This window comes from Geotrypetes seraphini, chromosome 2 (genome assembly GCF_902459505.1).
Source record: "Geotrypetes seraphini chromosome 2, aGeoSer1.1, whole genome shotgun sequence".
Classification (NCBI taxonomy): domain Eukaryota; kingdom Metazoa; phylum Chordata; class Amphibia; order Gymnophiona; family Dermophiidae; genus Geotrypetes; species Geotrypetes seraphini.
The window spans coordinates 62,275,063-62,290,785 of NC_047085.1; the positions used below are offsets into that span (position 1 = coordinate 62,275,063).

General features: G+C 42.0%; 1 protein-coding gene across 5 annotated transcripts in view; it reads right to left on the minus strand.

Annotated features, from left to right (window-relative positions):
• RIMS2 (regulating synaptic membrane exocytosis 2) overlaps positions 1-15,723 on the minus strand; it is a 1,127,809-nt gene that overhangs the window by 596,233 nt on the left and 515,853 nt on the right. The window contains exons 5-7 of one of the 5 annotated variants that reach the window (XM_033933079.1): positions 8,808-8,875; positions 7,033-7,152; positions 6,700-6,751 (exon numbers count right to left, since the gene is read on the minus strand). In XM_033933079.1, coding sequence (XP_033788970.1) covers positions 6,707-6,751; positions 7,033-7,152; positions 8,808-8,875 — 233 coding nt within the window. In that variant the 3' untranslated portion in view covers positions 6,700-6,706. Of the gene's footprint in view, positions 1-6,699; positions 6,752-7,032; positions 7,153-8,481; positions 8,691-8,807; positions 8,876-15,723 lie in introns of those variants that run through there. The other 4 variants (XM_033933083.1, XM_033933078.1, XM_033933081.1 and 1 more) reach the window with 4 other exon arrangements.

Below are 15,723 nucleotides of genomic sequence, written 5' to 3' on the forward strand. Positions count from 1 at the left end.
GATCTAGAACAATTGCTTACGTCTACTACTTATGGGGAATTTAGGAAATGCCTAAAAACATATCTGTTCCTAAAGTACTTAGGCAACTAACCTCATCCCACAATAACTGATCATTAGAGTTGTTAATCACTAGTTTCTGACTTTGTTAAATCCACTCAACTTGTAGCATCTTTCAATCAATGTTAACCGGCAGAACATTGTTAAATCCATTCAATCTGTAACATCTTCTAATTATTGTAAACCGCATAGAACTTCATGGTCCTGCGGTATATAAACTGTTATATTATTACTAGTATTTTAGCCCGTTACATTAACGGGTGCTAGAATATATGTCTTTATTTCTGTCTCTCTCTCCCTCCTACTGTCTTTCTTTCTGATTGTCTCTCTCCCTGGCCCCCTTTATCTGTTTGTCTTTCTGTGTCTCTCCCTGCCCCTGTGTTTTTCTTCTTTTCTTTCTGTCTCCCTTCCTCCCGCTGTCTGTCTTTCTTTCTATCTATCTGTCTCTCTCCCTGCCTTCTATGCAGCAGCATTTCTCTCCCCTCCACTTCCCTGTGCAGCAGCCACAGTAGCAGCGTTTCCCCTACCCCCCTTTCCCTTCCCGAGGTCTGGCCGGCTCCCTTAGTCCCTTAACGCCCCCCCTTCCCTTCCCGCGGTCTTGACAAACCTGCCGATTCCAGCAGCGTCTGCAGCACTCTACACACACTGCTTCGGGGTCTTCTACTGCCCTGATTTACTCTGGCACGTCCCTGATGGCATCATCAGAGACACGGCAGAGCAAATCAGGGCAGTGGAAGGCCCCGAAGCAGCGTGTGTAGAGTGCTGCAGACGCTGCTGGAGTTGGCAGGTTTGGAGTTGGAAGTCTTCTCCGACGCTGGTGAGGTTTGAAAATAAACTTTGTCAGTCTGGCCGGAGCCGGCAAGCCCGCTGCGAAAGAGAGAGAGAGAGAGAGAGAGAGATACGTGGTAGCGCGCATGTGCACTCTGCCGACCACAGAACTACAGATCAGGTAACACGCCGGTAAGAGTGTGCATGCGCAGCTAGGGTTTTATTATGTTAGATTATTATTATTATTATAAGGCTCAGTGAATTCAGACATATGTATATTGCAATTTATGCATTATGATTTTTATATATGTGCACTAATGCAGTGGTTCCCAACCCTGTCCTGGAGGAACACCAGGCCAATTGGGTTTTCAGGCTAGCCCTAATGAATATGCATGAAGCAAATTTGCATGCCTATCACTTCCATCATATGCAAATCTCTCTCATGCATATTCATTAGGGCTAGCCTGAAAACCCGATTGGCCTGGTGTTCCTCCAGGACAGGGTTGGGAATCACTGCACTAATGTACACTTGTCTAGGGGATGAGAAATAAATATAAATAAATAAAATACTACAAATAGCATAGAATGGCCTCTGAAAAATATTAAGACAGTATAAATGAATAACACTAACCAGTGGAGGTTAGTTAAATGGTTTGTGACTGGACTAAAAGGGATTTTAGCTCACATCGACAACATTTCTTTTTGGAAGATGGCACTATAAAATCATTATGAATCTTTACATTTCACTCGGAAAGGCATGCTTGCTCATGTTAACGCCTAAAGATCACTGTATGTGCTATAGTCATCTCACAGCGTCCTTAGGTCATATGTTATGGTCTTTCCCTAATGTAGCACAATTCTGGCCACACGTTCCAGATTTTATATAAAATATTTGGACTGTGAAACGTATTGCCACTCCCAAACTGCTTTTTGGTGTTTATCCACAGCCAAGACCTATTCAGAAAGGGATTAGGTCCTTCTATAGATGGTCAATAGTAGCCTCGCTGGCTCTCCTCAGATACTCCTGAAGTACAATTATGGCATGCTCAAATGATAGGTATTCTGTCTTTGGAGCATCATACGATCACTGACCTGGCTTCTTTTCAAGGTATTGTTTTCCAATCTACCTGGGAACTTTTCTAGAATACTCTTAAGCTGATGGCTAGTAGTTGATTATTGAGTGGTTGATAGTAGAGAATGACACGGTGACAAAATTCATCACCATTCCCGTCCCCGCGGATAACCGCAGGAAATAATCCCATGTCATTTTCTAGTGTCTATTTCAACCTCGGTCCTTCTACACCAGCATTCTTCAAAGCAAAGCTTGCGGGTCAGTGGTTGTGCCCAATTATACTCTGATTCTTTCCTCTCTCCTTAAAGAATGACATGAAGATGGCTTCCCGCGGTTATCCACGGGGATGGGAACGGTGATGAATTTTGTCACCTTGTCATTCTCTAGTTGATAGGTGGGTTGGGGGTGGGTTAAATTTTTCAAAATATAAAACTTTTGAACTGTTTGCATAGCTGTATTGGCTTATTTTCTATATTGTCATGAGTTTTATATTGATTTGTTTCTGCTATATTCAATAAATATATTAAAACATAAATGAATAATACCAAATCATAAAAAATTAATATAAATTGCATCACATTCTGAACATGCCTAGAATTTTCAACAGTAGCCATCCTGTAAACTTTGTATAAAATTGTACAAGAAATTGTACATCTGAATACAATTACCTCGTATAACTGAAAAATATTTCTCCTTCTTAACAGATCCCAGCAATTAGAGCAGGGGGCTGAGAAAAGAGGAAATATGTTCAAATATGCTTATCTCACTGTCACTTCCAGTACCTTTGGTTAAGTCACTTTGGCTCTTATTTTAGAAGTATCCCCATATATAATAAGCAACTTTTACATGTACAGATTCACATATAGATATTGAAAAGGAGGCTACTTACTAGGGCTAAACAATTAATGCGTTAATAATACAATTAACATGTTAATTTAACTCATGTTAAAAAATTAAAGTGATTAATGTGGGCTCTGGGGGAAAGGTCAAGCAAGAAAGCTCCAGGGGGCCCCTGTGAGTGGGATGTCCTTCCTTCTTTCCCCCCACTGGTCCAAAGACCTTGTTTCATCTTTTAAAATTTAAGGGCATCCCTAATGCAGCAGTGGTTCTTAAGTGCTGCCTGCAGACTCCTAAGCATTCTTTCCCCACTGAGACAAAAATAGGAAGTTGCATCATAGAGGAGGCAGGCCATGACAGAGGAAGAACACTGAGGAGGCTGTGGGCAGCGCTTGGGATCCCTGCCGCACTAGGAATGCCCTTAAATTTTAAAGGTGAGGCTGAGGTTCTTTAGACCAGGGGGAAGAAGGACATCCCACCTGCAGGGGGCCCCTAGAGCTGCTCTGCTCGACATCTTGCTAATGTTTCTGATTTTAAACAGAAACGCAAGATGGGGGGAGGAGGAGGTGTGAATAAACATGTGAATAATGGTGAGCCAGTTGATATAGTGTATCTAGATTTTCAGAAAGCTTTTGATAAAGTTCCTCACGAGAGGCTTCTGAAAAAATTAAAGAGTCATGGGATAGGTGACAAAGTTCAGTTGTGGATTAGGAATTGGTGTCAGATAGAAAACAGAGGGTAGGGTTAAATGGTAATTTTTCTCAGTGGAGGAGAGTAACAGTGGAGTGCCACAGGGGTCTGTACTGGGACCGGTGCTATTTAACTTATTTATAAATGATCTGGAAATTGGACCGACGAGTGAGGTGATTAAATTTGCAGATGACACTAAACTGTTCAAAGTTGTTAAAACGCATGCGGATTGTGAAAAATTGCAGATGGACCTTAGGAAATTGGAAGACTGGGCATCCAAGTGGCAGATGAAATTTAGGGCTTCTTTTACAAAGTTGCGTTAGGGTCTTAACGTGTGGAATAGCACGTGCTAAAATGCCGCGTACGCTAGACTCTACCGTCTCCTCTTGAGCAGGCGGTAATTTTTCAGGTAGTGTGTGCTATAGCACGCTAATACGGTGCGTGTGCTAAAAACGCTAGCGCAGCTTTGTTAAAGGAACCCTTAATGTGGACAAGTGCAAAGTGATGCACATTGGGAAGAATAACCTGAATCACAGTTACCGGATGTTAGGGTCCACCTTGAGGGTTAGTGCACAAGAAAAGGATCTGGTTATCATTGTAGACAATATGATGAAACCTTCCGCCCAATGTGCCAAAAAAGCAGCCAAAAAACCAACAGGATGCTGGGAATCATTAAAAAAGGGATGGTTAACAAGGCTAAGAATGTTATAATACCCCTGTATCGCTCCATGGTGTGACCTCATTTGGAGTATTGCGTTCAATTCTGGTCTCCTTATCTCAGGAAAGATATAGTGGCACTAGAAAAGGTTGAAAGAAGAGCGACCAAGATGGTTAAGGGATGGAACTCCTCTCGTATGAGGAAAGACTACTACAGTTAGGGCTCTTCAGCTTGGAAAAGAAACGGCTGAGGGGAGATATGATTGAAGTCTACACAATCCTGAGTAGAGTAGAACAGGTACAAGTGAATCAATTTTTCACTCCGTCAAAAATTACAAAGACTAGGGGACACTCGATGAAGTTACAGGGAATTGCTCTTAAAACCAATAGGAGGAAAAAAATTTTCACTCAGAGAATAGTTAAGCTTTGGAACCCGTGGCCAGAGGATGTGGTAAGAGCGGATAGCATAGGTGGTTTTAAGAAAGGTTTGGACAAGTTCCTGGAGGAAAAGTCCATAGTCTGTTATTAAGAACAACATGGGGAAAGCCACTGCTTGCCCTGTATTGGTAGCATGGAATATTGCTACAGCTTGGGTTTTGGCCAGGTACTAGTGACCTGGATTGGCCATCATGAGAATGGGCTACTGGGCTTGATGGACCATTGGTCTGACTCATTAAGGCTATTCTTATGTTCTTAAGGGAAAGATGCTAGATGGGATAGATGTTTGGAAGAGAAAGGGAGAGATCATGGACCTAGGGGTGGTGGGAAGGGATAGAGAGAGCAACACTGGATGGAAGGGCATTTGGTGGGTAGGAAGGAGAAGAATTGGGGGTCCTCTCCCTAATTTCTGCTCTGAGCCCCAGCAGGTGTAACACTAGCCTTGCCTAAGAGTTCTGATCCCTCTGACCAACCTCTAACTCAGAACAACTGGTTTTCCTCCTCCCCCCTCCCCTCAGAGAGCTGCTAGTGCTGCTGCCTGATCCCATCCCCCCAGAGAGCTGTTGGTGGCACTGTCCCCCTCCCATGAAGAGCTGCTGATGCCATTGCTCCCTCCCCCCAGGAAGCTGCTGGTGCCATTGTCCCTTTCCTAGAAAGCTGCTGGTGTCACTGCCCCTTATCCCCTAGAGAGAAAAAAGAAACAGTGAATAGAGAGGAGGTTCTAAAAACAGTTGACAGCACAGAACTGTGCAGTGAGCACAGGGAAGCAGCACCAGAGTCAGAGAATTAAAAGATTAGAAAGAAAATCACCAGACAACAAAGGTAAGATAAATGATTTTATTTTTAGTTTAGTAATTGAAATATGTCAATTTTGAGAATTTACATCTGTTAACTCTATATTGCACTGTACAGGGGGTGCTTTTTAATTGCACGATTAATAATGGAATTAAACATTTTAATCAATTTTAAGTCCTACTATTTACATGTGGTAATGCTTATCATTTTTATCTTGCCAGGAGGCATGCAGGGCTAAGAAGAAAGAATGATCCGAGAGGGAATAATACATTGATGTGGATTTCCCTTCATACAAGAGGAATCTACAAAGATGTGAACTTATATAAACACCAGCAACTTACACCTGCCCTGAGGCATCTATAAGTGTCTGCCTTCAGGGGCAACTGCAAATGCTAAGTTGAGTTCCTCCCAGTTACTCCTTCCAGCCTTTGATGCTCTACTGCAAATCCAGTCCAACACATATCATTCCCTCAAACACTTTCCCACTATAGCAGACTACTCCCACCCCTCCACTACCAGACTCATTGAGGGTCTAGCACTTTTGATCTTACAGCCATGGGTTCAAAAACAGCCACAATGGTTCTTAGCAATGATTACCATAAGGGGCTACAGCAGTCATTTTTGGACCCAGACTCAAAGGAGTAGAAGAAACTGAGGAACACCTTTGTTCCCACTAGATACCAGGGACCCCCAGTTAGGTAGGAATTGGATGAGGGGCTTATAGGGAAGCCATTACGGAGTTGTTTATGCCACTGGAGGAAATAGGTGGAGATGGGGAGTTCTTCATGGAAGGGATTACATGACTTAAAGTGAGATTGCTGTTATAGGGGATAGGGGGGTCTTCCTATGTTTTTATTGGATAGGAGGTGATTGAGGGAGTGACTGCTGTTGGGTGGAGGGTGATCAGTGAGCAATTGATGTCATGCAGCTTGGGTAAGGGTTCGATATATATACATTTTGCTTTTTTCACCACATGGCAATTTTAAATCACTACCCTTGCTACATGTAGAGAAACATACAAGGGCAGTCCTACACCTATTTTATGAACGACTCTATATTTGGCAGAGCCTCTTGTGAAATACTATGGGAATTATCCAAGTCTCAACCTGAATTCCTCTCTCAGGGGTCCTTTTATCAAGCTGCAGTAGGGGTTTAACACGTGTTAAGCCGCCTGCCGTGCTAGCCGCTAACGCCTGCATTGAGCAGGCGTTAGTTGTTTAGCCGGCCGCAGGGGTTAGCGCGTGATGAAATGTCCGACGCGCTAACCCCGCTAGCACGGCTTGAGAAAAGGACCCCTGAGTGTCTTTCCTAAAATAAGGATTCACATCTATTGTCTCAGTTATCCTCTTAGATGGTAAGCTCTCTGGAAAACAGACTAATTGTACCTGATTATTAAGAATTCTGTAAGATGTTTTGGTCTTCATTTGGAAAGGTGAGCTAAAAATCCAAATATATTTTATATTTCAGACATACTGTAAATTTAGTTTCAGATTTGCAAACAATGCAGTTAAAGGTCAAAAATATTACAAAAATAGTACTAACCTTTTTTTTTTTTTTAATCTTTATTCATTTTTAAACTTATAATAAGTGTGATAACATATCCATACAAATAACCATAAATATATCACTTAATAATCAACAATGATACATATAATATTCTCTTATCTCCCCCCCTCCCAACCCTTATCTATCATATAATTAATACTTATAGTACTAACCTTTAATCCAAGCATCGTGCCTGAATCTCTAGGAACACTCCCATCTTTTAGTCGTTTGTTTAACAAAATCCGACCAATTAGACGGTTTCCATCTTTGGATGGCTGCCAAGTCACAGGATGCTATGATATTAATGTAAAAATAAAATATGCATATTTATGGAATAATTTAAAATTCTGTTAAAAATTTATATTTTATATCATTCACATATGCTATGAAAATACTATGATTACACAATTGTCTTTTATCTGACATTGACTTGACTTTAGTTGATGTTTTGCCTCACCTAGAGCTCATAGCAAATTACAGAATAGCTTTGAGGGTACCACATATCAGCAGATCCTTTCAATATATAGTATTTAAGTAGCAGTAGGAATGAATCAGATATCCAAAGTAGCAAGGCATATGCTTAAAATAAACCTGACAAAAATTCAAACAATTTTAACCTATAGCAGTACTTTGTCTTGTAAAAAGAAATCATTAATTGCTTAAAAAATACTACAAAATAAGCTAAACATACAACATGTTTCTTATAATGATGTAGTTGTTTTCCTAACATGTGCAAAAATAAAAAGTATGTTTCTTAAGAATGCAAAATTAAAATTACATTATTCTACCTTTCCTCTGCCAGGTACTTGTGACATGGATTGGCCACTGTTAAAAACAGGATACTAGGCCAGATGGACCATTGGTCTCACCTAGTATGTCTATTCTTATGTTCTTATTACCAGTTTCATATATTTTGTTAGAATTATACAGATTGCATGTGTTAAATTGATCATAATTAAATCGTGTAATCATAGCAAATCCATATCATTGGAACTATACTATAGCCATGCTTACATTCATGCACAACTATCAGATAACATGGAAATTTCATTTCTTTGCCTTTAGAAAAAATATCACCCCATCCCACCACACTGAAAGCATAGAAGCACATAAAGCAGATGGCAAAGACTATTCCACTATACAGAACTGCACCAAAATGCTATAACAAATCAAAAACAAATATGACAGTGAAAGGGAAAAAAGAAAAACAACTTTTCTGTGCAATAAGACCCAGATTTTCTTCCTTTTCACCTGGGATCATACTATTTTAAATTTAATTTCATGTCATTTCCATGGACATGTATGCAAACAATAAGCCAATCCAATGAAATATCCAGAATACTAATAACATAATTTAGGGAAACAAAAAAATACTACCATGCAATTTAAGACCAAAAACTTTCCTTTGTTCCTAGTATTAATTTTGATTCTTATGCTGCTCAAGAATAAAACAGCAAAGCAAGCTGAAGTTTTTGGTTTTGTTTTTCTTTTCTGCACCTTGAGAAATGCTACGTTGTCTAGAAAATACCCTGTCTTTATGATAAGTACTGTTTTAATGAGTGACAGAGAGCAAACAAAGACCAAATGTGCAAGTTAAAATGCAGGCTCCACAATCTCAGTACCTTGTCGCTATGGCTATGCTCCTCGTTAAGGGTCGTGCTACTGCACGTATCTACCCCAGAGTCTTTAATCTGAGGCTCAGACCATTCCAAGTCCTCTTCCAAGGAGTGGCCACCAAAGCACACCATTTTCTTTTGTCTCTCAGATAAGATGTTAGAGTCCGACAAAACTGCCTGCTCACTAGTTTTTCTTTTTCCCCTTTGACTGCCCCCTACAGGTATGGGATAAAAAAAAGGATACAAAAAAGAAAACATGCAGAGGTGTAAATAAAACAAAGGAAAAGTGGAATGATAAAGGAAATTATAAGGTAAGGCTCCACATGTCTCACCAAAGACATTGGGGATGCCTCACTGCTATGCCAAGATGTATGGTCCAACCAGTTGTAATCCATGTCCCCTGTGAGAATCAGACAGACAAGATAGTGCAGTAAAGGAAAGGTGAAGAGAGGACAGACAAAGATATAATACACATTTTTCTTTATTACTGCATTCCTGTCTGATTCCAAACCTTTCGCCTTTATATCCATTAGTGCACAATGGGACCTATTTACTAAACTGCTTAGCTGCATTTACAATTAATCTGCATTAGCATCCATTTAATCGCATGTTAACCATCTAATGCAGAAGGTGGTAGTGAATGAGCAGGAACTACTGCCTTAAAGATAATGTGGAAGCAATTAGCACATTGTTAATTCAGCAGTTATGGCAGAGTTAATGTCACCTCTATAGGTATAAGTTATATGTATAGAGTTATCTTCCAACTAACACCATTAACATACATTAACAATGTCCCACTGAGTAACATAAGACCTGCAGAAAAAACGTGTGTTAACTATGGGCACCTTTTATCAAGCCGCGCTAGCGGGGTTAATGCGCGTGACATTTCATCACGTGCTAACCCCCGTGCTGGCCCAAAAACTACCGCCTGCTCAAGGGAGGCGGTGGCGGCTAGCGCGGCTGGCGGTTTAACACGCACTATTATGCGCGTTAAACCGCTAGCGCAGCTTGATAAAAGGAGCCCTATGTTAATGCACCTTAAAGCAGTAGAGCAGATTAGTACCTATAGGCATTAATATATAATAATACATTGGTTTCATAACAGCACATGTTTAAAACAATTCTCTATATTAACTGAACAAGAAATTGCTGGGAATGCCCTGATAACTAACAGAAAATTTGCTATTATTGTGAAATTAATTTTGGCAATTAGTATATGGTACACTTCTCCCTTCGTATTCACGGTTTCAGCATTCGCAGTTTCAATTATTCACGGTTTTTAGCTTGCTGGCTCCTCCCCCCAAATTACATCAGCTTGCATAGAGAAATCATGATTCCCAGGACTTTCTTCACCGTGTTTTGCCTCTCCTTCAGACACGGGCCAGGTCTCCCACCATGTTATTCGCGGTTTCACCATATTCACGATGGTTTTTAACAGAATACAGCGAATAACATGAAAAAGTTATTTGCGGTTTTTCTGTATTTGCGGTTCTGTTAATCCCCTATCACAGTGAATACGGAGGGAGAAGCGTAACTGCAAAACCAGCTCTTAAATAGGCTCCAATATGTAAAACCCAATGCTTTACGTATTTGAGATCTATAAGTGCTAACCACACCTAGAAGATTCTTAAATAGACATTAGCACTTATCAGCAATGATGACTTAGGGTTCTGTTCAAAAGAAAATGGGCTCTGAAGGAAGTCAGTTTTCCTTAAAGCAGTTTTCCTAGCTCCATACAAATGCTTTGTTCTGTAGATAGTGTGGCATCTGTAGTTCTTCTGTAACCTCTTCTGCAATAAATACTGAATTTGTTAAACATGTCTATTTTTATTTTTCCACATTTCACACATTGTTCCTTTCCTTCTTTTACCTCCCCTCTTATTTTACTCTTTAGATATGATCTCACATAGAAGGATCATACACAAACTGAGCAGCCAAAGGGCAGGCCACAAGAAGGTTGATCAGATGAGAAACCAGTTGAATGACAGAAAACAAAGAGTAGTGGTAAATGAACTTTACTCTAAGGAAAGAAGAATGATTAGTAGAATAGTGGTGGGGTGATTTTTCAAAATCTTAATGAATAATACTGCAGAGGATTTAGTTAACAGGAAAAGTTTGATTTTTAGCTGATGATGCTGAGATCTGAACTTGAGTTCAGTATTCAAGGTAGTAAACAGAATGACAAATGAGGTACACCATCTTGGGTGAATCTCTTCATAAAGGCAGTTAATAAATTCCAATAAATAAATAAGACTAAGGGTTTGTTAGCACAGTATCTCCAAGGTAGGAGGTGTTACCTATAAATGTTTAGGACAACTATGCCATTTTATCAAAGCATAATTATGCATCTGAGCTTCAGAAATCCAAGGAAACAGGTAGTGAATAGATAGTGAACAGGAAAGAGAATTTATCGAGATAATGAAATAGTTTGAGAGCTGGTAGCCAAAGCCATAGAAACGCAATGTACATTGGGAAAGTCATAACCAGTACAATGAAGAAAGCAATAACGGATGATGGACTAAGATGGTGGTTACCCAACAGACTTATGATTATTAGAGTTTCAGAATATGAGTTAATCCCTTAGCTTTTATTCTGCAAAGAATTGCTCAATTGATCTTTAAAACTGGGAAGAGCAAAGGTAAGGTCACATTTTACCTGATGGAGCCTTCAGCAACTGCTCAGTTTCCAATAGATGTTTCTCAAAGCTGTGGGCCAATCTGGAAATCAGGCAGAAGGGTTGGGAGTCACAGGAAGACAGACAGCACTCTGACATTAATGTGCTTCAGTAGTATCCTTAAACATGTCTGAGAATGCCTCCATGATTTTGGCTTGGGTGCTTCTGAGGATGTTAAGAAACAGTCCCAGGAGGAAATTAATAACTTCTCTAGCCCACATATGCTCAGTGGAAAGATTTATGAGCCTGTCATTCAAGCTAAATATTTCGTTTCTCTACCAATGAAGGGGAAACCAGTATTGAATTAGAACAGTCCTTCAAACCTGGACAGCAGGAGACTGTGATTCCTTTTGTGGTTTACTTAGGATAGCAGGTGTTTCTTCACCTGAGTAACATCACCTTAAAAGATGTTTGGCACAGCATCTCCAAAGTATCAGTAAAACAGCTCTTAAGTTCAAGAACCAAGATCAAAATCTAGGAGACCATAATCAAAAAATACTGTCCATGACTGGGCAGGACTCTACATTATAGAAAGCAGATGTGATTCTAATTAAAGACATAAACATGCTCGAGAAATGAGCCACGACATCGCAAATGAGGTTTAACGTGGATAAGTGTAAGGTGATGCATGTCGGTAACAAAAATCTTATACATGAATACAGGATGTCAAGTGCAGTACTCGGAGAGACCCCCCAGGAAAGAGACTTGGGAATACTGGTCGACAAGTCAATGAAGCCATCCGCGCAATGTGCGGCAGCTGTGAAAAGGGCGAACAGAATGCTAGGAATTATTAAGAAGGGGATCACAAACAGATCGGAGTAAGTTATCATGCCGCTATACCGGGCCATAGTACACCCCCACCTGGAATACTGCATCCAGCACTGGTCGCCGTACATGAAGAAGGACACAGTACTACTCAAAAGGGTCCAGAGAAGAGCGACTAAAATGGTTAAGGGAGTTGCCGTACAGTGAGAGATTAGAGAAACTGAGCCTCTTCTCCCTTGAAAAGAGGAGACTGAGAGGGGACATGATCGAAACATTCAAGATAATGAAGGGAATAGACTTAGCAGATAAAGACAGGTTGTTCACCCTCTCCAAGGTAGGGAGAATGAGAAGGCACTCTCTAAAGTTAAAAGGGGATAGCTTCCGTACTAACGTAAGGAAGTTCTTCTTTACTCAGAGAGCGGTAGAAAACTTGAACACTCTTCCGGAGGCTGTTATAGGGGAAAACACCCTTCAGGGATTCAAGACAAAGTTAGACAGGTTTGTGCTGAACCAGAACACAGGTAAGGCTTGTCTCAGTTAGGGCACTGGTCTTTGACCTACGGGCCGCCGCATGAACGGACTGCTGGGCACGATGGACCACTGGTCTGACCCATTCTTATGTTCTTAGCACTTCACACTAAGATGGAACAACTAAAGAATGCTAAAGATTCTGAAACTTTCCAAAACTCTGATTTCATTCTCCTCAAGAGATGGCCATTAGAGAATGACACGGTGACGGTTTACCCGCGGCCACCGCATTTAAGCCGCGGGTCACCGCCGAAAACGGGGAAGAAAAATAGCAGTCGCTGCGGTGACGGGGACAAGGCCATTCACCGACCGCGGAAACGGTGAACAGGTTTGTCCCCGCGGGCCAATGTACCCCCTTCTAGGAACCGCTATTTCACCGTGCTCCTCATTTGTCATTTCAACCCTTCCTGCCAATCGCAGCAGAAGGGTACCCAACCCCTCCTGCCGGTCCTCCCAATGGCCTCCCCTAAGATCGCCGGCAGGAGGGTACCCAACCCCTCCTGCTGGACCCCCCCCCCAACGAACCCTCCCACCCCGGAACCCCCTTAGTCTTACTTTTCAAGTTGGACCGGACAGCTCCTCGCTCGTCTGGCCAGCAGGCCTGCCTCCGTCCAAATGAGGCGGGCCCGCCCCTCCCCCCCCCCCCCCCCCCCCCCCCCCCCCTGCCTCCCAATGGCCTCCCCTAAGATCGCCGGCAGGAGGGTACCCAACCCCTCCTGCTGGACCCCCCCCCCAACGAACCCTCCCACCCCGGAACCCCCTTAGTCTTACTTTTCAAGTTGGACCGGACAGCTCCTCGCTCGTCTGGCCAGCAGGCCTGCCTCCGTCCAAATGAGGCGGGCCCGCCCCTCCCCTCCCCTGCCTAACCCACAGGATCCTAGGGCCTGATTGGCCCAAGCACCTAAGGCCCCTCCTATAGCGGGAGTGGCTTTAGGTGCCTAGACCAATCAGGCCCTAGGATCCTGTGGGTTGGGCAGGGTAGGGGCGGGCCCGCCTCATTTGGACGGAGGCAGGCCTGCTGGCCAGACGAGCGAGGAGCTGTCCGGTCCAACTTGAAAAGTAAGACTAAGGGGGTTCCGGGGTGGGAGGGTTCGTTGGGGGGGGGGGTCCAGCAGGAGGGGTTGGGTACCCTCCTGCCGGCGATCTTAGGGGAGGCCATTGGGAGGACCGGCAGGAGGGGTTGGGTACCCTTCTGCTGCGATTGTCGGGAGGGCCGTTGGGGGGGTCTACAGGAGGGGTTGGGTGCCCTCCTGCCGTGATCGCTGGGGGGAGGGGAGACTTGCAGCCGTAGCCGCGGTCACTATGCTAATCACGGCAGCATTTAAAGTACATGTCGTGTTTGTTTTTGCATTGCTAGCCCCAGGGGTGGTGGAAGATTAGTGATTGAAAAACTGTATGAAAAATAACTATTTTAAATTTAGTGATCAAAATGTGTCAGTTTTGAGAATTTTTATTAATTAATTTTTTCTCTGCGTGTTTTGTTTTTGTATAGTTATTAACTAATATTTAACTAAGTTTTAAAGTTTTAAAGAATGTTTCCTTTATACGTAAATAAAGAAAAGTGAATGGGATTGCAGTGGCGGTGACGGGGCGGTGAATGGGGTGGCAGTGGCGGTGACGGGGCGGTGAAGAGGATGGTGAGACGGGGACGGGGCGGTGACGGGGTTGGTGAGACGGGGACGGGGCGGTGACGGGGATGGTGAGACGGGGACGGGGCGGTGACGGGGACCAATTTTTTCACCGTGTCATTCTCTAATGGCCATGAAGTTTATAATTGAAGTTTCCAGCAGGATTTTTCTCCTGTAAAGTCAGACTTTATTATCTGAAGATGTCCAGGTGAGTTAGTAGTGAAAAATACAGAATGAAGATAATTAAAACAAATAAAAATGTGTACTTTTCAGCTATACTGGAAGCAACTCAAGAAGAGATTTCTATGGAGGCTGAGATGTGTATAGCCAAAATTAGCCCCCTCTTATCAAGCTGTGCTAAAGATTTTTAGCATGGACCAGCACCGTAAATGCTCCGATCCTCATAGGCTCACACTAAAACCCTCTAGCGCAGCTTGACAAAATGGGCCATAAGTTTGGTTACTGTTCACATTTTTCAAATTTTTTCTGATGATTTTCTACATACTTATTTTAAATTTGCATGTTGCATATGTGCTAAAACATTTTGGCATGTGCTTATCAACAATACATTATTAATTCATAGGTAGGCATGTATACAAGCAATTTGGGCCTGATTCTATAAATGATGTTTAGGTTAGGTGCCGCTAGGTGCCCTAAACACATACGCCTAGTGATGCCTAACTACCTCCCCTACATCCCCCCTCCCCCCGTTTTACAAAATCGTAGTACAGCTTTTAGCAATGGATGCAGTGGTAACAGCTCCAATGGAATTCTATGAGCATTGGAACTGTTACTGCCAAGGACAGTGCTAAAAATGCTAGCCCAATTTTGTATTTGGGGGGGGGGGTTAAAACTATCATGCATTAAAAAAATTGGCATGTCATTTAAAAATTACTTAATTAGTGTTGCCTACCGATGCCTAAGTTGAGGTGCCTACTGATGCCTACCTAAAAAGTAGGCATGATTGGGATGAACAGGTGTGGTTGACTTAGGTATTGTTAGACATCTATGATAAGTGCCAGTAAATTAGGCTAGGAAAACCACGGCCTAATGTACTGGCGCCTACCATAAGGATGCCTAGCGATACCTAAGCCATTAGACATGATTCTATAAGTGGCACCTAGCGGTTGACCAATGCAAACCCCTCAAGAACACCTTAATAGTTGCTCCAGCACTGGAGTTAGAAAGAGAATAGACACTTAAGAGTTTTCAAAATAAAAAAAAAATATTGTTTATCTAAAGTTACAGTATTTCCTAATTTTTATAGCGCTATCCAGGTTACAAGGAGGCCTTTCCAGTAATTGATTTCCCTATGCTGATTATTTTTTATGTGCAAATTTTTATTACAACAAAGATTATACAACCTGATATTTCATTTACATATGGAGAAGCAATCAGTAAAAACAAAAGACTAATATTCAGCCCACCAAGTTAACATATAAAACCACGCTCCAGCACATGTGAAAAATGCTTGAGTATTTGAATAATTTGTAATCCGCATAGCATTGTAGGCCTCCGTTGGGTTATCGAAGATAAGTGCTTACTATTTTCTAAATACAAATAGAATGATTACTGTGATATTGAATCAACAGTTGCTGGTCACTTGATTGCTCAACTATTGAGAAGGAAAGATTTAAATCTTAAATTGATACA